The sequence below is a fragment of the Lissotriton vulgaris genome, chromosome 3_1 (assembly GCF_964263255.1).
Source record: "Lissotriton vulgaris chromosome 3_1, aLisVul1.2, whole genome shotgun sequence".
Taxonomy (NCBI): domain Eukaryota; kingdom Metazoa; phylum Chordata; class Amphibia; order Caudata; family Salamandridae; genus Lissotriton; species Lissotriton vulgaris.
Genome location: NC_141689.1, coordinates 1,863,681,840 through 1,863,707,275, shown reverse-complemented (window position 1 = coordinate 1,863,707,275; position 25,436 = coordinate 1,863,681,840). Strand labels below are relative to the sequence as shown.

At 45.4% G+C, this 25,436-nt stretch overlaps 1 protein-coding gene across 1 annotated transcript in view; it reads right to left on the bottom strand.

Annotated features, from left to right (window-relative positions):
- Window positions 1–25,436, bottom strand: part of LOC147728555 (uncharacterized) — a 703,293-nt gene that overhangs the window by 493,587 nt on the left and 184,270 nt on the right. Inside the window, exon 9 of the mRNA XM_086962332.1 lies at window positions 9,612–9,808. Coding sequence (XP_086818458.1) covers window positions 9,612–9,808 — 197 coding nt within the window. The remainder of the gene's footprint in view (window positions 1–9,611; window positions 9,809–25,436) is intronic.

Sequence of the window (25,436 nt, the reverse complement as noted above, 5' to 3'; positions counted from 1 at the left end):
TGTTGGTGCACACTTTGAGCTCTGTGTTTATGTGCCTTTGCGTCTGCAAGCATATTGTATTAGCGCACAGACGCAAATGCACATAAATATAAAGGTGAATGGCAAAGGTAGCCTGCCTTATAGCAGGCAGGATGAATCAGTGAGCGGGCATTAGGGGCTGGTGCATAGTGTGCTGCAGACAAGGGTTGGAATTGCAGTGAGGTCTACTCTTGTTTTTGATCCTTTCAATCTGAGCAAATTAAATACTGATAAATTGCGTAATAGTATCATCTTTTATTAAATGCACTTAATGGCGTCTGGTATCAGGTGCAGGGAGAGAAAACCCAAGAGCACCATAATCACTTTTTAACTGCATTAGTTTGGTAAATGAGATAACCTTGTCCTTCGCATTATCTGTGCATATGACGTCAATGTCTTTTCGTCCCACCAAGCGGAGAAAATCTTTCTAGTGCTTGCACCAGAAGGATATTCTTTTTGCAAAATAATATTAAACTTCAAGGAAAGAGCTCCCTCACAGCCTAACATTATTTTATTTTTCTCTGTGCAACATCAGCATCTGCAGAGGGCTGACTTCACACAGAGTGAACTTGACACCAGTCGTTGCCATTAGGCTCCGGCTTCTTTCCCTTTCCTTGATGTTTTGGGGGGCGGAGGGTGGGGGAGGGGTTTAATATCTCAGCCCCCTCCCCCAGTACCAATCAAGATGGCGAGGTACCACTGGAAAGGGGATAATGTCCGCTTTTATTACATTCTACTATACGAATTGATGCATGGTCTTAAAAAATGAAAAACCATTACGAGCTGAAGCTCAGTTGTTAGCTCTGGGTAGTAAATGTTTTGGACAACCACCAAATACTATATATAGCTGTGGCCTGAAGAGTGTGTCGTACGTAATGGAATATTACTTTTTAACTCACCCATCGGGGCAAAACATTATAGATGAAAACGTTGTCAAGTATTTACATTTTGGCCTTCATTTTTCATACCATTTTATTTTACCAATGGGAAAACCATCTACACAATGACCCCAGGCTGAATTCAGAATTGTGATTACCACTGAGAAATCTGTTCACCCATTAACAACTCTTCTTCTTTCAGAAAGCTTGCCAAAGGTCAACTTAGCAAAACAAACCTCTTATTGGTACCATTTTTAGAAAAATACACACACTTATTGCACAGCACTTTTACCCATTTTTCAAAAGAAATGCAGATTTTTTTATACATATCGGCAATTTTCTCAGTTCCCTCCAGTTGAATCCACTAACCTCAGGTGCCTTAAGAATCCATATATGAAAAAAAGGATGCAAATTTGGTCTGGATACCTTTTGTGGAGACAAAATTAAGAAGGCTTAAGCGCAAACTGTCCCAAACGTCAAACAATGGGCCCAGCTCTGCGGGAGAAAAGCCTTGGCACTTACAGGATTAATTTCTTACCTGTCAATGTAGTTTTGCAGCTTGAAGACTTTCTGGATTCACTATGTTGTGCATTATTCCGCCATCTAGTGGTTAGGTCCAGAATGTTAGTCTTCTCTTTTTTTTTTCCCGTGGCCCAGGTGGGCGTCAACAGACCACCATTTGGTGTCCTTCGTGACGTTGATGCGCTTCCGCCGGAAGCTTCCACCTTTGGTCGCCATCTTTGGATTCTTTTTTCTTGTCTTGTGTCATTTTTGTTTCTCCTTTATTCTTGTAAAGTCTTTCTCCCGTTTTAATCTCTTTCCTCCTTTCTCATCTTCTCAGCTTTCTGGCAGAGGAGGGTGGGTTCGCTAGTGAATCCAGAAAGTCTTCAAGCTGCCAAACTACACCGACAGGTAAGAAACTAAACGTTTTGCAGATTGAATCTTTCTAGATTAACTATGCTGTGCATAGACTTTGTAGCGGTTTGTCCTTATTGTGGTGGCTGGGTGAAAGATGAGCTCTGGTCACTGAATATGTGTTGTAATACCTTCTGTCCCACTTGTGCTTCCTTGCTCATTTGGATATCTACACAGTAGTGCTTAGTGAACCTGTGCACTGAAGACCATGATGCAGCTTGGCAAATGTCTTGAATTGGTGTGTTAGCTAGAAACGCAATTGTAGTTCCTTTATTCCTTGTTGAGTGAGCATGAGCTGCTCTTTGTAACAGTTGTCCTGCTTGTTTGTGGCAGAGTTGTATGGTTTGTGCAATCCACCGTGCTATGGTATTTTTGGTAAGTGGTCGTCCCCAAAAACTGCTGGCAAAGAAAACTAAGAACTGCTTTGTCTTTCTGCACTCCTTTGTCCTTTCTATAAAGTGCATTACAGCCCTCCTGGCGTTCAGTGTGTGTAGCACCCTTTTTGTGCTTGTGACTGGTTTTTGGAAAAAACTGGGTATTTGGATTGTTTGATTGATGTGGAACCGTGAAGTGAAGTCTGTTCTCATTACAATCCTATCATTGTGTATTTGCAGGTAGGGCTCTTGAAGTGTTAGCGCTAGCAATTCACTTACTGGTGACGTGATAGCCACTAAGAAGGCTGTCTTTAGCGTGAGCATGTGCAGTGTTGCCTTGTGAGTAGGCTCAAATGGTGCCTTCATCAATTGAGTTAGCACTACGTTGAGGTTCCATGCTGGTGCCGGCATTCTGTTTGGAGGTGCGATTCTCACCTCCTTCTAGAAATCTTTTTACTACTTGGGCGGTGAAGAAACCTTTTCCTGTTTCTCCTCTTGTGTAAGCCACTATCGCCGCTAAGTGCAACCTTAGGGATGTGTAGCTTAGTTTACTTTGTAGTAGATGCATTAAGTATTTTAGTACTGTTGATTCCCTTGTGATTCTCCTTTGCAGTTTCACCCTAATGCACCATTAAGAGAATCTTTTCCCTTTGCTATGTAGCACTTTCTTGTGGTAGGTCTTCTTGCCTTGCTGAGCACTGCCATTGTGCTTGCCGGTAGTTTGAGGTGTGCAAATTCTAGGTCTTCAGGAGCCAAGCATCTAGGCTGAGGCTCTCTGGCTCTGGGTGTAGCGCCCTTCCATTCTGCATTGTTAACAGGTCCCTTCTTCTTGGGAATCTGTGTGCTGGTGCTTGCGCCATTTCCACTATTTGTGAGAACCAGGACTGTCTGGCCCACTGAGGTGCTATTAGTATTAGCAATATGTTGCTGATCCTGCATTTGCTGAGTACCCTGTGTATCAGTGGTATCGAGGGAAAAGCGTATGCAAATGTCTTTGACCAACTTATCCATAGCGCGTTCCCTTGTGACCGATGTTCTGGTTATCTGGATGCGAAGTGTTGGCATTTTGCATTTTGGTGTGTTGCAAATAGGTCTATTTGCGGTGTATCCAACTAGTGAAATACTCTTTGTATTTCTTATTGGTTGATCTCCCATTCGTGGGATGCTGACGTCTGCCTGCTGAGTCGGTCTGCTTCCAAATTGTCTTTCCCTGGGAGATGTATTGCTAGTAGGTCTACTTTTAGTGGAATGTCCCATGTCAATATTTCCTGTGCTAGCCCTGATAGTGGAGAAGTGTGGCTCAGGGGTTAGAGGCGGCAGACCCGGAAGCTGAGATCGGCCCCGGACCAGGGTTCAATTCCCCGCCCCGACGGGGGTTGGGCTCAATAATTCCACGGACTCGATAATTCTCGCTCCGGTGCCTACTCGACTCACGGGTTCACACTCTGCGACTCTGGGCAATAGCTTGCTTAATCTCCACAACGGCCCCTCGCGGCGGGATGCCTGGCTTTCACCTTGTGGATACCCTGCCGGGGTATCTCACAGGGGAATACCAGGACGGGTTCCCTAAGCAAGCGCATAGATGCCTGCGATGTGGGCGATTTGCGCTATATAAATACATGTACATTCACATTTACATAGTGCTACTGATTGTGTTCCACCTTGTTTATTGATGTCTAACATGGTGGTTGTGTTGTCCATCTGGATCAACACCCTGTTTCCGTACAGCTCCTTCTGAAATGCTTTTAAGGCTAGGAACCCCGTTTTTAGTTCTGGGTAGTTGATGTGCTTGATGGCATCCTGCTGCGCCCATAACCCTCTCACCTTGAGTTTGTTCATGTGCGAGCCCCACCCCATCTGGGAGGCGTCTGTTGTGATGGTCACTGTTGGAGTTGGTTGTGTTAATGGTTTCTCTTGTGATATGTTTTCCTTGTTCACCACGCTATTTCCTGATGCACTGCGTGTATGACAACCACTAGATCTTCTCAACTCCCTGTTGCCTGTGACCATTGCTGCAATATCCATTCCTGGAATGGTCTCATGTGGAGTTGAATATTTGGGACCAGGTGTATGCATGATGTCATCATTCCCATTAGTTTGCTCACCGTCCTCACTGTCAGAGTTTGCCCCTTACGGTACAGAGGTGTTTAGCTGGGCAACATCTTGGCTTGTATGGTGTTGATCACTGCCCCTAAGAATATGTTTACCTGTTCTGGTTCTATTGATGACTTTCCCCAATGGATTGAAAAACCCAGTTGGATTAGTGTATGTATCACCTGCTGAATGTGTTGTTTGCACTGGATGTAGGAGCTTGCTTTCACAAGCTGGTCGTCGAGGTAGGGGTATACATGTATTTTCTGCCTCCTTTGGTGCGCTGCTACTGCTGCTAGGCATTTTGTAAATACCCTTGGCGCTGATTTGAGCCCAAACACGAGCACTGTGAACTGGTAGTAAGTATTGCCGATTACAAATCTTAGTTAGCTTTTCTGTCCTTTGTTGATGGGGATGTGTAACTACGCGTCCTTTAAATCTATAGTTTCCATGTAATCCCCTTCCTGTGCCTGGGGTATTACTTCTTGCAGAGATGTCATTTTGAATCTTTGTGTCCTTATGAACTTGTTTAAGAACCGGAGGTCCAAGATAGGCCTCAATGTTTCGTCTAACTTTGGTACGAGTGGAGAAGTGTGGCTCAATGGTTAAAGCGGCAGACCCTGATGCAGAGGTCTAGCCCGGGACCAGGGTTCAATTCGCCGCCTCGGCGGGTCTTGGGCTCAAAATTCCACGGACCTGATAATTCTCGCCTCGGTGCCTATTCCAATCATGGAGTCCTACTCTGCAACTCTGGGCAATAGCTTGCTTAATCTCCACAACGGCACCCACAACGCTAAGGATACCTGGCCTCCACCTTGCGGGTGCCCAGGAGTGGACGCCTCACAGGGAAAGCCAGGATGGGTTCCACAGCGGTATTCGTACAAGCGCCTTGAGACCCTTGCGGATGACTAGTCCGCTATACAAGTATCAATTTACATTCAATTTACATTTACGAGGAAGTAGTTGGAATAAACACCCTTGTTTCTTTCCTTGTTCGGTACTATCTCTATTGCCTCCTTGTTGAGCAGTTCCTGTGCCTCTAGTACCAAGAGTGAAAGTTATTTTGCGGAGTGTGACTTGTTGATTGGCTTTTGGTTTGGAGGTTGTTTTATTAAATCTATACAGTATCCGTATTGGATGATGTTTAGTATCCATTTGTCCGTTGTTCCATTCTTAGATGAAGTTCCTTATTCTGCCTCCTACTGGTGTTATATGTTAGGGGAACTGCTTGTCTTGTGAAAACTATTCTTGGTCTTTATTTCTTTTTGCATGCCCCCCTTGAGATGTTAGCTGGGTGGGCGTCTGCCTTTTGGCGAAGTCACTTGGAGGTGGGTTGTTGCCCTCCTCTCCGTGCCTGTCCTCGTACGTTCGACCGGCCTCGAAAGGACTGACTCCGTGGCTGGTACTGCCAGTTATGCTGCTGCTGTCCTTGTTGCTAGTGTCCCTGGCCGTTTCCCTGATAGCCTTGTTGGAAGGTTTGGTGTGAGGTACTTGGTTGGTTGCATCCCCTACGATTTGGACTTCTTGAGGGCGTACCCCTTCTCATTCCTCTGAACTGCAGTGCTCCCATGGACCTTGCAGTTTCGTTGTCTTTCTTGAGTTGAGTTAACTTTTCATCATATGGTGTCCTAAAAAGTTGTTCTCTGTTGAAGGGCGTGTTCAGGATGTTATTCGATACCTCAGGTTTGAAGCCCGAAATCCTAAACAATGCGTGCCTTCTCTCTGTCACCCCGATCATCATCTGCCTGCTGACGTCTCCACTGCGTCCAAGTCTGACTATAAACATGTGTTTGCCATGTTTTCCCCCTCCTTTACCAGGTGGGTTGCCCTTTGCTTGTACTGTTCCGGTAGGTGCTTCAGTAGTTTCCCTACTTCCTCCCAGTGCTGGTATGCATGTCTGTTGATTAGGGTGATGGAGTTGGTGATGCTCCATTGGATTGCCACACTCTATTCTACCTTCCTCCCAGTGAGGTCCAGTCTCCTACTCTGCTTGTCAGGAGGTGGTCCTGCATTTGTGGACACATTGGCTCTTTTCCTAGCTTTTGCAGTGATTATTAAATCGGCTGGCACTGATTCTCAAATGTATGCAAGGTCCTTTGAGGAGTGCTTGTACTTCTTATCTGTTCTTGCGGTTACAGATTTATATATAGCTGGCTCCCTGAAAGCCTCTCTTACCTGGTTCAGCACACTAGGGAGCATGGGCAAGAATTGACTTCTTGTTTGTGTGGGTAAGAGAGTCTCCAGGAGAATGCAAGCCTTGGGTTTCTCCTCCTCCAATTTTACCCTATATTGCTGTGCAGCATTCTTGACCACCATATTATAGATCCCTTTATCGTCTGGTGGCGAAGGCCATGAAGAGCATGTGTCTACTCCTTCTTCCGGCATTTTGGCGTAGAGGTCATGCCACTCTAAGTCTTGCACCTCAGAGGACGTTGAGTTCAGGTAGGTTAGCTGTACCTCCTCGCCTTGTCCCTCGAAGTAATACAGGGCCTCTTCTTCATGTTCTTTGACCGGTTTAGGCATTTTCGGCGGTTCAGGGTCCTCAAAGCCCCTTTCGACCTCAGACGCGGGCTTCGGCGGGATGGTGTACTGACTCCTCTTGTCGTTGAAGTCCTTCTTCCGCTGCAGGATGCTCGCCATTTCAGACTCGAGCCTCCTTTTCTTCCTTTCCATCTCGGCAGCCTGTTCGGAGTCAAGGGTTTGAGCATTTCGCGGTCGTCAACGTTGTCGTCTAAGCAGTTGTCGACCCTTCCTTTCTCGGTGTTGAGGAGTCCTTTTCGGGGGCTTCCTTCACCGACCTTGATTTTTCGTGGGTCTTTGCCATCCGGGAGTCCTTTTCGAAAGATCCGCTGGGCTCTTTGTCCTTGGGTACAGTGACTTTGGTCAAGAGTTTCAACGACACTGTTGACTTTGAGGACTTTGTCTCACTCTTTCAAGTGTCGGTCGAGTGTTTGGGGGTCGTCGACTCTTACCTCCTTCGACGTTTTCTTATGGACTTCGACGACAGTGCAGTCCTCTGGTCCTTCGGCGATGTTGTCCTCCTCTCCACTGGAGAGGTTCAAGTCAGGAAGCGATGGAGGTGGCCCCTGTTGTGGTTCGCCCTTTTCTGCCTCTCTCTTACTCTGAGGGTCTTGGATGCGAACTCCGAGCACACGTTGCAGTCCTCGCTGTTGTGGTCGAGCGGCAGGCAGGGGTTGCAGACTGGATGCTGGTCCTTCTGGGCGTATTTGTAGTGGCAATTGGTGCAAAACTTAAAGGGGGTTTTGTCCATTCCTGCGCTTCTTGTGTGAACGTAGAGTTCTCTCGAAATTTTCTTATCCTTGGTAGTCCCGGCTACCTGGCCTGTAGTCGGGTGCGATGACAATCTTCAATTTTCGCGATTTTTCTGTTTTCCGTGGATTCCTCTTCCAAAACTCTGGAACTCCTCGACAACGATCCAGGCCCAACGGCGGAAAAAAGAATCTAAAGATGGCGACCAAAGGTGGCGCATCGACGTCACGACGGACACTAAATGGTGGTATGTCGACGCCCACTAGGCCACGAAAAAAAAAGAGAAGAAAGACTACAATTCCGGACCCAACCACTAGATGGCAGAATAATGCACAGCATAGTGAATCCAGAAAGATTCACGCTGCAAAACTGCTGGTCATGTATAAGCTACACACTTTTCAGTCTATGAAAGCAGGTCAGTGAGGTGTGATTTTAATGTTGGAATCTCGATAGATGGTGATGGACATTCTACACATGTTGAAACTGATCTGAAGAGGTTCCACTAGATGAGGGTAGCTAAACTCCTTGTGCAACCCCTAACCCCAACAAAATAACTGGGGCATGGTGAGGCTTCATTCCTGAAAACCACCTTGGGAGAGAAGGGTGTGCAAATTCTTGGTGTAACATAACGCTAGCACAAAACCCTCAAAGAGAAGCAGTCTTAATACCAAGGTGCAATGCCTAGCTGGATGTCTTGACGGGGAGTAGGATTTGGTCAATGTGGTACCCGAGCATGATAAGCAGTGAAGCTTTGGTCTCTGAGGCGCTTTTGGTAAACACTCATTTCACAGACTTTAACAGCTTGGCGAGAGAAAGCACTAGGTATTGGATGAAAGATTACACTTTAATTTGGTGCTTCTATCAATCTAGTGGTTATAAGCATGAGCAGATCATGGAAACTGAAGTTGAACCCTGCATGGGTGGGAGCAATGTTGGATGTGGTGACCCACTTTCTCAATAACTGAGGATGTAGTCTGTAAACCACGAGGCTTTAATGTCCACATGCCCATCTCTTGCCTCTTCTCACAAATAAAATCAGATGTCTTCTATGCTATGATGGATCACTTACCCTGCATGAATATTAAGGGGTTCTTCAGAATCCTCACTGCGATGACTGCGCACAAAGTTTAGGCCTGCACCAGCTTGTGCTTCCCACACAAAACATGCAGACGTAATGCAAGTTGTTTCTGAAAAATGTTTGTGCCACTTCACTCATGGCTTGGGCCAAAAGTCTTTCAGTATGTTCTGCCCATGCCAAAGGAGAAGTCAGGAGAAACCTTAAAGAATCCAAATAGATGCTATATGAAATGCCCAAGGGTTCAGAGTAGAGGAGCAAAAGAGGACCAAGTTCAAGGCTACATAGAATGGTGGACCATGGAGAACTGGAGAGGATGAGCACCTGTACAAGGAACATGACATGACTACATTGATATAAACACTTATGAATGGTACCAGTAACCCAAAGCTCTCTATTAAGAGATGTGAGAAGCAGATGCCTGTTGTACCACCAGATGGTACAGTATTCACAGTGGGAATGGGAGAAAGCCTGGATATAAAGCTAAATGAAAATATCCTCCTCCTTCGGTAAACAACCTTTACAACAAAACTTTTACAACGCACTACCATTACAACGCAACTTTTACAACGCAAACCATTACAACGCATTGCGCTGGGGGGCTCTCTAGGATAGGGAATAGGTTTAATGTACTATCCAACACCTTCCCTACTATCCACGGGGACTTAAGTTGGAATAGTAAATTAAACTATTCACTATCCAGCGCCCCAAAGCACTATGCGTTGTAAAGGCATGTGTTGTAAAAACCGCGTTGTAAAAGCATGCGTTGTAACGTCATACATCCTCCTCCTTCTGCTTACCAGACAACTATTTACACACACTGTTTTAAAACCAAATTTTACTTTGTTTTTCCAGACTAAAGCTGTATTTGAACAGCCTCAGTAAGGGTCTATTTACACCACATGATAGTTTATAAGCAAAATATACACCAATGTAAAATACATTTAGGCAAATTTTAACAAAGTTACCTGACTTGCAGCGATTACTGACCTGGAATTTCAGTAATGGAGACATTTGAAAAGTCACACATTACGTCAGGTAAGAGGTAACGCTGGGGGTCACCGATCTCATAAACCAACTGCTCAGCTGCTGTGCCGAAAGAGACAAGTCCTCCAGTGTTGGGTGGCTTACATAAAATAAACTGTCCATTGGAGGCGCATTCCACAATTGGAAATCCAATGTTATGCCTAAAAATACAAATAAAAGTTGTGCCTCGGTGAAGAAATATTCTTAATTAAATATAGTAAGCCTATGAAACTAAATTATCCAACCATCCATCCTCTCCCCACATTCAAGTACTGTAATTTGCTAGGTAGGCAAAAGTCATGTGTCACTGAAATTCAAGTGACTCTCAACTACAGAAAAGAAAAACAGACTTGTATAAGGCTGCCCACTACTTTCAAGTCTTGGTTACATTAGAAGCAGTAGCCTCCCACCTTGGGGTAGGCAGAGCTGGTCCATGATAGGAGTTTATGTCCCATTACAGAGGTTGCAGCAGTCACTGATGGAAGCTTCAGTTGGTGGAAAAATCTCTGGGATGAGTCTCCACCACTTAACATCAGAGTGAAGAGTTTACCATCAGCAACTAAAGGGAATTATCTTGTCTGTATTCAGAGGTCAAACATCACTCATGATCAGTCCACCTCCTGCTTTTGTAATCTTGAAAAGTGTGTATATATGACAACTATGGTCCTCTATACTGATCTTCGTGTGGGCAAAGGAGAAGCATTCTGAGGGACCATATTCGCATGAGAGAGTGTGACAGAAAAACCCTCATCAGGGGAACCACAAAGCCATCCACTGCTAGCATAAATATTTCTGTCCCATGCTGCTGTTGAAAATGGTCAGGCACCAGAGTCTGGACCATCATGTTGTGGTGGGTAGCTCCCACTACTTTCTAGCCACCATTCATGAAGATATCAGTCAAGCACAGTGCCGGACATCAGCCTAGGTAATGTTTATCTCTGAAGTGCATACTGTCTGGAGTGCAACTGAGCTGTAGACATCATTCCACATGTAGTGAGCATGAAAAAAAATGTCAGAAGCTTTACCTGTGTCAAAGGGATGTATGCACCAGTGCTCACACAGGCAAAGACATACTCACATCTCTCCCAATTCTCCTTTTTGGCTGAGACAGCCTGGCAGAGAGAGCAGATACTTAGGTAAAAGCAGTCAATAATTACAGTTAATGCCTGCTACTGCAGCTGCGCTGTTCCCGTTTATCCAAGGGCTTTGCTGAGAGCAGAGCCACAGGCACCCGATGGAAACGTGGGAGGTGGTGAAGCACGCTCAGTGTGCTGTCATTTGTGTGTGCATGTCTGAGTGTATGGGTATGTATCGGAGTTGTGTGAGAGGGTATTTAATATAGTTGCCCTGACATATTGGTGCACAATCTTGACATATTGTTGACATTATTGTCAGTTATGGCAATGTTAATAAATGAGGAATGTGAGGAGCATAAACAGGACCAGCATGTGACGGGTTATGTGAAGGGCTGCAAACCATAATGTTTTCTAGAGCCACTCACACAAGAAAAACTTTTTCTGTATTAGGGGATATCTAATTTGTCTGTGGACGGAACACCCGGTAAGTGTAAACCACTGCTATTAAGAATAGGCCTGAACTATGCCATAATTGGAGACTCAGTCTTCAAAAATTGGAGGCAGCACGTCACAGGGGCACCAATTCAGGTTGCAGAAAACTTTTATCAGCATCTAGAGTTTTCCTAACTGGTGTGCTCTGCTAGAACTGTGGTAGCCCAAGGTAAGGCATGCAGAGGAATTGCAGTCTCTCCCTATCTGGCAACGGTGATGGGCGGCCTATACACTACCCCCTTAATTCAGTCCTTGAATCAGTGTAGGTGGGTGTGATGTCAGTGTGATGTCTTTTGTGTTGGCCTCACCAGCAATGAAAAAAAACATATGGTTATCCCATGTATAACGATGTATGTCATTACATCAGAGTTAATTACACTTGAAAATCATATCATGGTCACTAGACAGAGAGTACCTATAGATCTCCCAATTTCAATTACATTTTTATATTTGTGACAAAGAGCTTTCGCTCGAAACACGTCAGCCGAAATAAACTAACTTTATTACTCAGCAGCACGGAGTGCGAGTCTCGTCTTTCCTGTGGTGATATAACTCTGACAGGGAATTATATATATATATATATATATATATATATATATATATACATATACATCATTCACAAACGATCCTGTCGCAGAGGGAACAGCTTAGCAAGTCGGTGCTGGGTTCGGGCAGGACCGGGTCCCGTGTATTAATCTTTCACGCAAAAGGAAAAACCAGCACTCCGCTCGTTGGATGTAATGAAGATTTATTCAGACACTGTTACAGCCTACGCGTTTCGAACCAGATGGTTCCTTCTCACGGCAGTGTTACATATATCTCTATCTATCTATATATATATATATATATATATATATATATATAGATATATAGATATATAGATATATATATAGATATATATATATATATATATATACCAAAGTATATATAAAAAATAATTTGGTGGAAACAACACTGCACAGAAAGGTCACGGCAACAAACGCCACTCTTGAAGCTTCGAGCTTTCATCAGCCGGCCCTAATTTCAAGTATACCCTACGGAGAATTCCTTCAAATAAAACGAATTTGTAGTGAAAACACAGAATGGGAGAAACACAGCACAGGAACTATAAAAAGATTTCAAAAAAGAAAGTATGGAAAAAAATTGGTAAAAAGGTGCTGGGAGAGAGCTAATGAAAAATCAAGATCAGATTGTTTCAAACCACAAACAAAGGAGAAAAAGTTGGATGAACCAATCAGACTAATACTGGATTATAGTAAGGAATCAAAACAAATAACCAAAATCCTGAAAAAGAATTGGCGAATTCTGAAACTTGATCCAACCATAAGCCAAAAAATGGGAGATCATCCGGTAGTGACATACAGAAGAACAAAAAACTTAAAGGATCAATTGATACACAGTCATTTTGTCAATAAAAAGAAGACCACATGGCTAAAAACTACTGGATTCACTAAATGTTATAACTGCAAGGTATGCGAAATAGCAAAACCCACCAAAGAAATAACAATGGCAAATCAAAAGGTCTGGAAAATAAGAGAATTGATAACCTGTAAAAGCCAATACACCATCTATATGATTGAATGTCCTTGTCAACTTCGTTATATAGGAAGCACAATCTGTGAACTGAAAAAGCGAATCCTGGAGCATGTACGGGCCACTGTGAATAAGGACAGAGGAAACGCAGTGGCCAAGCACATGGAGACACATCATAACGGAAACTGGAAACTGTTAAAATTCCTAGGATTGGAAACTATGTCACTTTCAGATAGAGGGGGACACCGAGAAAAATTGCTACGCCAAAAAGAGTCACAACACATTTTGAACTTTCGTACAATGACCCCCTTCGGACTCAATCAGTCGGAAGAACTTTATGTACATATATAATACACTATGAAAAAATAGAACTTCTCGAAAATCTCCAAAATGTACTTTTATTTCCCACCCCCTCACAACTGGTTCATCGGGTAAAACTGGCGAATGAATCTGGGATGTATAACAAACCCACCAATGGAAACAGCTCCATTTATTGGTTGAGAACATTTGTAAAATATGAAATTTGACGGTTTGCATCGTTAATGTCAGCCCACTAGAGGGCTTCAAATGGGAAAGAGGGACAGTAATAGGAAAAATGAACCTTATCTTTCTCCCTCTTCCCCCCCCCCCTTCTCTCTCTTCTCTTACTTATTCCCTCTCCCGGGGTGAATTCATGGGATTGTGTAAATAAGAAGGGATTACAGTTATAAAAAATAATCGAAATGCAGAAGCGTATGAAATTAATAGCTCGAGCATGTGGTTATCATAAATGAAAATGTGGGAATAATATTCATTTTCACACACTGTAAATAAGAACAGGAGGACAACTTTGAGACATGCATATATGAGTTGATTGAATAGACAATGGAGCTGAACTACATATCCCAGAAACCCATTGTGCAAAAACATATGGATGTGGTCATGTGACTGAGGTGGGTGGGAACTCCCAATTTTAAATCACAACCAGCAAACAGTGTTTGGTACAACCGTGATAAAGGTAGTAGGGAGCTACCGAAACGCGTTGGTTTATGCTGTGAATATGCTGTAATGGATTCAAGAATAAATTAAGTGTGGTCTCACAAAAAAACGAGTGGCTGGAGTGGCGGCTTTTTTGGTCTTCTGTGGAAAATTTGTTTCTATGGGATACATTGTTGAAATATGAAGCGGCATGGTTCTACCGCATAAAGCCACGCACCTGCAGGCAGCGCCGAACGGAGGAAAACTGTGAACCGAACTTTTGTTGATATATATATATATATATTACCTACTGGCGGTCGCCAGTAGGTAGTTATAGTAGTAGCACCATGGTTTCATACGGAAAGCATTTTTTGACTTGCCTATATCTTTGGCGTCATTAGCCGAATCTTTACAAAATGCTCCCCCCAAAAGTATGCCAGCGATTCTTCTTCTGCATGAAAAGTTTCGGGGTGGTCTGTCAAGTGAAGACCGAGAAACAGGGGGGAGTGGAAGGGGGGGAATTTCCCATGTTAATTCCCATAGTCTTTAGATGCCTGCAGCCCGAACCACTGGCTGAAATTACACCAAATTTGGCAGAGAAATAGATTTTGTCTGCTGGATCACGTTTTTTGTCATTTTCTGTAAATCCATTCTGTAGTTGTCGAGAAGTTAATGGAAATCCAAATTTGTAAACCTACATCCTCGAAGCCTTCACGAATAATGATGAGCTTGTGCAGAGTTATGATTGGCAGCCAACACTACAACCAGGAAGTGTTGGCAGCCATTTTGGGACACTGCTTCAGCTAAGTCCCCAAAAAAAATCCCAGAAAAAAAGGGCAGGGTACGAATACCCTAACCCCCTAGCCTTGGTCCTGGGGTCCCAGAGGGGGCCCGCTGGGGCAAAAAACATGTAAAAGAATTTTGATGTGAAATCATGAAAATTTGCAGCAAACATTTAAAAAAAAATAAATGCAGTCTCCAGCACTTGTATTCAAAGAAAACACCTGGGGGCATGCAGCGCTGTATGAAAAAATTGAATGAGGCGCACAGGTCCCCTCCAAGGGTTTATTTATGCTCCGGGAACCACCACCTCCCAGGGGCTACAATTGAAAAGAAATATGGGGGGAGGGGGGCACATGGACCCTTCCGGCCTCCGGGAACCAACACTTCCCATGCACTTCAAAAAGAGGGGGCCGCGTGCCCCCCACTACCCCCCCCCCCCCCCGAGGCATATAGCCATATATGGCCCAGGGGACTGCCATCCCACAGAGACATAGCTGTTTGCTTTCGCTCCCGCTAAGCAAAAGCAAGCACACTGCTTGCTTCCAAACTGTTCCTGCTTGCTGGAAGTGGAGTTTTCATCAGGCAAAGAGATGAAATGCACTGGAGCTGCTATCCTGCACAGTGGGGGCCCTAGATGGGCTCCAGCGCACCCAGGAGACATGGCTGGGCCCTGCAAGATGGGGTTTCTGGGGTCAAAATCGGCCAAGGGAGGGCAGGGTGTGCGTGGCCTCCCTTCCCTAACCTTCCCTACTGTCTCGTGGCCGGGCCCCAGGGGATTAGGTCCCTAGGGCTGAAATCAGACCAGCGGGGAGGAAACATGGCCCCCCTCTCTTTCTAATAATTGGGCAGGCCTTCACTGTCTTTTGCCAGGATGATGGACAGCTTACCAAAATGTCCCCTAGTGCGTTTCCTGCAGATTTAGTAACGTGTTCTTTATGCCGAGGAACATGAGGACATCTCCACCAAACAAACAAAGAAGCACTTACTTCATATAGCTAAGTGGAAGCACCCTTTTTGGTGGAGATTTACCTCTTTTTAGGGTCGCTGTCCTCTCTATAGGAGGATTCATGTTATCACAGATTTCTGGATAAAGACGCAGAAGGAACATTCACAGTGCCGAAATGCACTCTTGTTGGATAAAGGGGCAGGTGCGGTTCCATTGTGGCCCAGTCACTCACCCAGCACAGACACTTAGATAACCACTCAGGCACTAAAACACCCATTGACAGACCAACTCAGACACTCACACACCCCTCACAGACCCACTCACACACCCCTCAAAGGTCCACTCACACACCCACTAACAGACCTACTCAAACCCTCTCACAACCCCTCACAGACCCATTCAGACACTCAGATGCACTCAGACACTCTCACACCCACTCACCAACCCACTCATGCACCCACTTACAGAACCACTCATACTCTCTCACATCCACTCAGACTCACGTACTGACTCATAGACCCATTCAGAGACTCAAACACCCACTCCCAGACCCATGAAGGGCAAAAGCCAGAAACAGAATAGAGAGATAAAAAAAGAACGTTTAAATGCATCTATGTAAAACAGATCTGCATTTATTTTCGTGCCCAAGTTCTACGCTAGCACTAACTTCTTAATAGGACATGGACATTGTGGTGCACTGTTAGTCACGATGCTTCTCAATGATTGCTGTTTTATTATAATGGCATACATACATAGTGTGCACTTCCTAAAACGCATCAGTTGTATCTGCACAATTCTGTGAATTAGAATACAATTTTAGTATTACCAGACATCACATCTTTATAGGATAAGATGCCATTACACCTTTAAGGTGTGCCCTATCTCATCCTATAAAAATGAACAGGAGGTCCCAGTGGAGTGGTCACGTGTTCTACACATGGTCCACTGTAGTTTTCCCTACGTTAGCCTAATTATGCACGACACAGGCCGCTTTAGCTTTGCACATGTTACTATATAAACATGTTTGCTTTTGTGCTACATCATATTTTCACACTGAACTTGCAGTTCTTTTCTAATTCTATTCTTTGCTGATAGTCTGAACAGCAGACAAGGTCAAACAACAATGTCCCTTGTTATTTTGTTTTGGTCAGGCACTCACACCTGGACACAACACTGAAATTCAGCTGTTGTTTATGAACATGTGAACCTTGTCAGATATTTTCAGAGAGAAGATCAAAGCTGTATCTGAGATGTAGAATGTTCATTTGAGTATGATAAGGTTTGGGGCCGCTACTTATCCCAGAGATCTTTGCTGTATAAAAAGTTTGCTTCTATAGAAAGGGAGGGGGTGTTTCGCTATTCTGTCTTACAATATGGCAGGGCTTTTCATAGTATATGATTTATTAACAATGCTGAAGGTATTTTTGCTAGGTAATTGTTTTCCGATTGTGGCACATATACTGCATTTCAGAGGACGATTGTTTAAATAAACATTTCAAACTTCCTTTGTGTCTCTTTCATATCTTATTGTGGACGAGTACGAATGTGTGAGCGAAAGGGAGTGTCCTGTCACCGCGATCCCTGAGAGTCAGGAGTGTTGTGTTCTGGGGTGTCAATTCACTTGTTCCTCTGGTTACGAGTAGGAGGGCAAGTGGGACACTATATCTAGTCAGACTCGGGCTCATGGTACTGAGGTGGTATGGTGACTCAGCCCCTAACTACTGATGTTCTATGGTCCCAAGCATAGTTCTGTTCCTGAGCAGAATCCCTGCAACAAAGTAGGGCGAGAAACTGGAGGATGCAGGACTGATGGTTCAGGCATCTTTAATGGAATAAATGTCTGTGTTAACTAACTCAAATATCGAGTGACCAGTATTTTTTAGTATCATTTTTACAAGCAACAGGATTAAGAAGATAATTTGTTGGAATATCATTCCACCACAGACCAAAAGGATTCCTTAATACGTCTGAAGGTCCTATGCTCTTTGAAAACAAAATCTCTGAAGAGCTGTTGCAAAATGAGGACTGAATTAGATCTCTTTTTTTCCAGATATCTTGATTCTCCAGATTTGGCAGCCCGTTGACATTATGCAAATGATCTAATGGGCTAAACCATGTTTGAAATAGCGACTTCCACATGCTGGGATTTAGCTCCGTTAACCAGAACTGGGGAGCCACCCATCAGCAAGTTTAATTAGCCTCAATTTAAATCTTTCTCTACAAAACCAGAAAAGAATGTAAAAAAATACATAGAATAAAAACATCTACAAAAATAAAGGTCGTAGATATTTATAGATCCTGGCTTCTATTTTTTTTATTATTAATGTGCAAGGTGAAAATATGAGGGAGTACAGGTAGTGGCATCTTGACGCAGCCTTAAATAATCAGCAATAGGCATCTATTCCTACAGTTTTGAATGAATCAATGCATAGAGGAAACCAATATTATACTTGCCTCAGTGTTTACACCCACCGAAGAAGGGATGGTGTGGAATAATTTTCAAACACAAGGTCAGGATAATCTGATTTGTGGTATCATGAAGGAAAAAGTTCCCCATTTGCCCCTTGTTTTTATTAAATCAGTAATGCAAGAGGTGATCTTCAGGAACTTGCTCAATAACATTGTTCAAGGGAGGAGTTAGGTAAAGTACAAACTAGGGATATGAAAGCAGCACAGATGAGGGGAAAAGAAGCAAAAGGATAGTGGTCTGGTGGGAATTTACTCAAAGCAAAAAGTCCCTAGCGCGTGCGTTGAGTGGATTTGATTGTAAAGAACTGGATCAGGGGGCAGGACATCGTCTGCTTATCACGCTACTTGAAAACATGGGTACAGTGGGTTTTGGATACTTTAATGCCCACTGTCTAGCATGCAGATGCGAACAAAAAAAAGACATTTTGAGCCGAATGAGAAATGGCTACAGGCCAGAATTATCTTTAAGAAGGCGCTACATATGATAAACAACATGTGAAGGTAACAAATGATATGCATTATATAGGGTTCTAGGTAATGCTGACAGTTGTGGACTGACTCCTCTGGTTCATAGGATACTAGTGTGGTGCTTTATGGAAGGGATCAATGTAATGAGAGTGCCAATGGTCCCTGATGATTCTAGCCGAGAATTTCTGTACAAGAATCGATTTATGAACATGTTTTTGGGTATGATGAAATACAGAAAACCGTGGTAATTACATTCAAAGCTGTAGCAGGGATCCAAGCTTCAAAGTGATGAACATGAATTTTTGTGGGTGGAAAAAGATTGCTATTGATTCAAAATAATTTCATGGAGACTCAGTGAAAGGGGGGATAGTGGCATTGACAACTATTTGACACTATTCTATAGGTCTGTGAACAGACCAAACTGGTAGAAATTACACAAAGTTTATCTCTAAAGCTACGTTTGAAATCAATGACGGACTTAACATATTGTCCAAAAGGTCCGTTTCCACTGGTAGAAATAAATTCTCTGAGGTACTGAAGTTGTTCTCATGAGAAGCTGGTATTAACAGAGATTGTGTCTAATTATTAAATTTTACAGCAGACTAGCAAACAAACAACCATTCATATGCACTTCAAGATTCTGAAATTGTTAATTTTGTATCGAAGTACTGCTTTGCCCTTTCTCAAGTACTTGTCTTTGGCAATGATGCAATGTTTTTCAACTACTCTGAATGTGGTAGTATTTCATTATGTTATAAAGCTGCGAGGGAGGAGATTCTGCAATCAATACACAATGCAATGCTGTGTTGGAAAAAGCAGAATTCGTACAGTCAGCATTCAAATCTTTTTTCAAAAGAGGGTTTCCCTAAGGACAGAAAACCGGAGAAAACAATGTTCTGCAACTTGAATCGTTCTGTCCACGTGACTATCGATATATATTTTGTATCTGTTTTTATTGCATTTTTCCAAGCGAGCTATGCAGTTATTCAAGCTATTGCATTGCTTAGTTGCTTGTTACATAGAAGTTCTGGCGAATGTCTGGACATCATGCATACATTTAACAGTTTTATCTTTGGTTTGCCATGACATTTTCAGTCTCAGCTTGCAACGCTCATCATCTACATTTGGTAAACTATCACATAGAATATTCCCTGGCGACCGCCTCGTTCCCCGACGACTGGAAACACGCCGAGGTCAACCCCCTCCTAAAGAAACCCTCAGCGGACCCCACTGACCTCAAAAACTACAGACCCATCTCCCTGCTCCCGTTCCCAGCTAAATGTATTGAGAAAGCCATCAACAGCCAACTCGCCACATTCATTGAAGAACACAACAACCTCGACTCCTCCCAAACCGGCTTCAGAAAAAACCACAGTACGGAAACCGCCCTCCTCGACGCAACAGACGACATCCGCACCTTACTGGACAAAGGAGAAACAGTAGCCCTAATCCTCCTCGACCTATCAGCGGCGTTTGACACAGTCTCCCACCACACCCTAATACGCAGACTCTACGATGCAGGAATCCAGGACAAGGCCCTCGACTGGATCTGCTCCTTCCTCTCCGGCAGGACGCAGCGGGTCAGACTCCCCCCTTTCCTCTCGGACCCCACACCTACCACCTGCGGAGTCCCCCAAGGCTCCTCCCTCAGCCCGACGCTCTTCAACGTCTATTTTGAAAAAAGGCCAAGGTGCACCACATCAACACTTAAGGGAATAACTATTTTTAGTGAAATAAACAGTAATAATCATATCAGAGAGATTTTCTTCATGTAGTTTTGAGAGTTCTTTATTTGATTCAGATGGTTAAAATATACAGGATCTACAGCCGACGCGTTTCGTCCACAAGGGACTTCTTCAGGGCAGGATAGTCAGATGGTGATGATGTCCCTGGTTTCTGGACCGTAGGTGAAGGATAAATGAATCAATCCGGATAACTATATTAATCAACTGATGGTATCATGTGTGTTTCGAGCTTAAATCCAATAGGATAACTGGCGTAAGAGGGTTCAATTGTCACCAAGAGCGCACCAATAATATCAGGTGTTGCAGTATCTTGTGTTCAAGCCACCTACTTAAATCTTTTCTCTTTTGTATGCGGGGAAGTATAGGGAAAATTCTATTGCCAGTAAACTCTCAATAAAGCTTACTGCTGCATCCCCTAGTTCCTGCGTGGCTAGCGACGATATCTTCTGTCGAGACGTCCCCCTCCGTCAAGTATCGGCTCTTCAACGTCTACATGGCTCCACTTGCCCCCATCGTCAGAACCTACGGACTCAACATTGTGTCATACGCAGACGACACCCAGCTCATCCTCTCCCTATCCAACGAGCCCAACACCGCCAGACGCAACTTTCGAGAGGCATGGAAGCCGTCGCCAAATGGATGAAAAACAGCTGCCTACAACTAAACACCAACAAAACAGAAGTACTCATCATGGGCCCAAACCTAGACGACTGGAGCGACACCTGGTGGCCCACCGCCCTCGGAAACCCGCCAACCCCCACAGACCACGCACGCAACCTGGGAATCATCCTGGACTCCGAGCTCAAAATGGACCGCCAGATCAACTCTGTCTCATCTTCCTGCTTCCACACCCTCCGCCTCCTTCGTAAGACCTTCAAATGGATCCCTCTCGAAAACCGAAAGACAGTCACTCACGCCCTGGTCACCAGAAGACTCGACTACGGCCACGCACTCTACGACGGAATAAACAAAAACCTCATCCGCAAGCTACAGAACATCCAGAACGCCGCCGCAAGACTGGTCCTCAACCTGCCAAAACACTGCCACATCTCCCAGCACCTGCGCACACTCCACTGGCTCCCCGTCGAGGTGAGAATCACCTTTAAGATGCTCACCCACCACACAAGACCCTCCACGGCACCGGACCAGCATACCTGAACAGCCGACTCAAATTCCACGCACCCCAAAGGAACCTACGATCAGCCCAGCTTTCCTACGCCGTGGTCCCACGCACCAGAAAGACCAGATCGGGAGGCCGCTCCTTCTCCTTCCTCGCGGCCAAAGCATGGAATGCCCTTCCGCTCCACCTCAGACAGACAACATCGCTCCCCATCTTCACAAGAAACCTCAAAACCTGGCTCTTCGACAGACCCCCTCCTTGATGGAATGGAACCTGCACCCACTCCACCTCCCCCACCCCTAGCGCCTTGAGACCCTTACGGGTGAGTAGTCGCGCTTTAACAAACTCCTGATTGATTGATTGAAATAACGTGGCTTTCTCTGTGTCGTATGCTACTTGTAGTGCATGTTTTTAGAGCCTATCAGCAGCTGGATTTGGGGCCGGTGTGTAGTTGTTATGGATGAGAGTAAGTGCATCCAGTATTATGTTCCAGCTAGTGGCGAGAGGGACCTTGCGGATACCTAGAGTATCCTCTTGATGGAGTGCAACGCTTTCCGCTTTAGCCCAAGTAAGCATCTAGCGTATCCACATTATTATGCAAGGAGGGCTAGGAGCTTTCCACCTTTTGGTGATTAGTCTTTTCGCAACTGCCATCCCCAAGTCTAGGAACCTGGAGGTGACTTTGCTGTTACGGTTTCTCTGGTACAGGTGTAGAATGTTATGTGTACCATTTGGGCGGGAGGGCTCGATCTGTGCATTGCGACACATTGTCCGCCACTGCTTTCCAGTAGTCAAGTAGGGCAAGGCATCCCCAAAGCATATGTAGTAGGTCCGCATCAGCGGGTGAGCATCTGGGGCATGCAGCATTTAGGCGCTTGAAGTATTAGTTGATCTTGGTGGGTGTGAGAAATCTGTGTGTGTGATGTAGAATTGAATTTGGCGTACACGTGCATTCCTGCGAATTTGTGTTGGACTTGTCAATACCGAGAACCATTCTGAGTTTGAGAGTTGGCAGTCTGTGTCATCCTCCCAGTGCTGTTGGAGTGGCAATAAGTTGGCTGCTGTGTGGTGCCTTAGCAAGGCAATAAGCCATTTGGCTAGATGTCCCCTATCCAATAATATGCACGTATTGTATGGTAAGATTTGTCACTGGTTCAGTAGTTAAATCGCCCCATTTGACGGAGAGCATGGCTAGGAGGGAGCGGTGGAGCAGAAACTGACCAGGGGGTATTTCATCCTCCTCTACTAGCGTTGTGTATAGGTAACGTTCACCTTCACAGTACATGTCTCCCATATCTTAAATCCCTGCTTCTCGCCAGCTCTGCAATTCCGCAGCTGTGGTGATTGTGGTACCTCCAGGTGTCCCCTTCAGTGGCAAGGCTGGTGCTTTTTTTTTTTTTAAACACCTTTATTGGCATACTTAGGTTCATACACGGCATACTGCCTACAACCCTCAAGGGCCGACAGATCAACGATTTATACAGTCAGGCATCCAATCAAACAATAATACACAGCCACAATGCCGACAACCCTGGGGTACGGCGGCATATGAGATCCTGAAAGAAGCAATAATAGTTGCATTTAACGGATATAACCATGCCAGAGCATTGCGCAGAAGATCTCACCAGTGTTGATAGCTCTGTGTGAACCTCATTCTCTGAAATGGGCAGTGAAGGTGTATTTTTAGTTAACATCACAGCACACTATAGAAATCCCCCCTCCCCCCCCTGGTTAAACTACCCCCCCCCCCCTCGCCTTTTATACTAAAACTACTGAGGTTCCCCCCCAACTAGGCAACCGGTTCGCTGGCTTACATGTCGCTAACTATTTCGCTACGTAACACTCCCGTTCACGTGACACCCCGTCCCGTGTGTGCTCGTCCTGGAATGTCCAGTGTGTGCTTACGCTATTCCCAGTCTGACAGCCGGGAGATGCTGCAGCTCTCGCCCTGAGGTGGCGGGCCCGAGTTTCAATGCTCCACTCGATCCACAGAGGCCTCAGCTAGTCACCGCGGCCCATCATCTAAGTGTCACCCACTGTTATGAGCTAAATTGATCCTCAACCAGTTTGAGAATTACTGTGCTTCCACCTGCCCTTCCGGCTGCGCATCCGCTGTGACCTCTCTGGTGTTCCTAAATGTGTTGTACAGTCCCCAGAAGTTCTTTGGGCGGCTCGTGGGGGGAAGTAGCTCGCTGTAGTGTTCCGATTGGGTGCAGCAGTATACCATGTCACTGGCCCACCTTTTCTTAGTCGGCGTCGGGCCTCTCATCCAGCATAGCGCTACTGCCCGTCTGGCTAATAACAGGCCCATGTCTGTCAATCGTCTCAATGCCACTGGCAATGCCCTTGAATGTCCCAGCAGCGCCAGGGCCGGGTCCGTAGGTAGCTCATAATTCAGTATTTCACTCAACTCCGCTATCACCGCCGCCCAGAACTCATATAACCTCTGGCATCCCCACGCCAAATGGAGGAAATCTGCGACAGGCGCATGACATCTCTCACACTCAGAGGACTGCCGAAGGCAGCCGCTCCGGGGTGTAGTACACCCTCTGCAGGAATTTAAAATGAATTAACCGGTGTCGTCCATTTAAGGACAACTTTCTAGTGTTAGTACAGCAGTATTTCCACATAGAGTCATCTATGGTGATCTGTAAATCCCTCTGCCAGGTAAGTCTGGCCTTAGAGGGTTCCTGCGCCCTGTGTGGAGTAATTGCCTTGTATAGGTGTGCTGTCATGTTACGCGATGGTTTTGTTGCTTTGACATGGGAGAGTTCCGGGAGCTCCGGCGGCTCCTCTAGTTCCGAGCTCAAGACGTCCTTTAGGGCACTTCGAACTCTATGGAACTGAAACCGCTGTAGTAGCGATGGGCCGTCCAGTGCCTGGGCCACCTGGTCCCAAGTTTTAACTTTGGCTTCAGCGAACAGATCACCGGCAGTCTCAATTCCCATCTTGCGCAAGGCACGGATAACACCCCTCTCCTCCGCCGGCGACAACCATTGCATCCATTCCACTGCCATTAGTGGGGAGTAGATCAAACCGTCTCCCCTGGCCCTCAGCAGCGAGTTCCAGGCATGCTTTGTAGCGGTAATCGAGTCCAGCACTCCTATTCTACGATCCACAGGGGTGCAGATCGTGGCAGGTAGCGGGAGGGGGCTGCGAAGAGTTGCTCCATCAACACATGTGGGATGTTTCTCTCACCATGAATCCACGTGTACAAGTGGGCAGCTTGAGCAACCCTATAATAACGTTCAAGATCTGGAGCGTCAAGTCCCCCTAGCTCGTACGGAAGCGTAAGCGTGCCCCATTTCACCCTCGGTTGCCTTCCTCCCCAGGCCAAGTGAACCATAAGTTTTGTCAAGTTTCCGAAGAACGCCTTTGAAAGTATGATGGGCAAAGTATTAAACAGGTAGAGGAACCGGGGTAAAATCACCATCTTCATGATGGCTATTCGACCCATCAGTGATAGTGGGAGTCCGCACCACTTCTCCACATCGGCCTCGCATTTGCTGAATGCCATGCCATAGTTCTCACGAAACAACACCTCAGCGTCCATATGAATCATTATTCCCAAATACCGCACCGGGTCCGTTGACCAATGTAGGGGATATTCCATTTCGAAGTGGTTAGTCACCGGGGTCAGCGGAAACACCACTGATTTATCCCAGTTAATCTTGAGGCCAGAGAGAGCCCCAAACCGCACCACCTCCCGCAGCACTGGGGTCAGGTTCGTCTCCGGGTTCCGCACATAGAGTAGCGTGTTGTCCGCATAGGTCGAGATAACTATCTTATATGTCGGGAAACTGACTCCACGGTGCCAATGATACTCCCGCAACGCGCAAGCCAGTGGTTCAGCAACTAGCGCATAAAGCAACGGGGACAGTGGGCAGCCCTGCCTCGTGCCCCTACTAATTTCAAATGGATCTGAGACACGGTCACCCAGGCGAACTCTGGTTGATGGTCTCCAGTGCAAGGCACCAATCATTTGCAGGAATGACTCCCCCAAGCCCAGCCTACGCAAAACCCTCAGCATGAAAGGCCATTCTACGGAGTCGAAGGCCTTCTCCATATCTAAAAAGACGGCGACAGCCTTCGCATCCTGTCTCACGTGCTGCAAGGTCCCCAACACTGTGCGTATGTTGTAGGTCAGGTTCCTTCCAGGCACAAAGCCAGACTGTTCTGGAGCCACCACTTCGGGTGCAG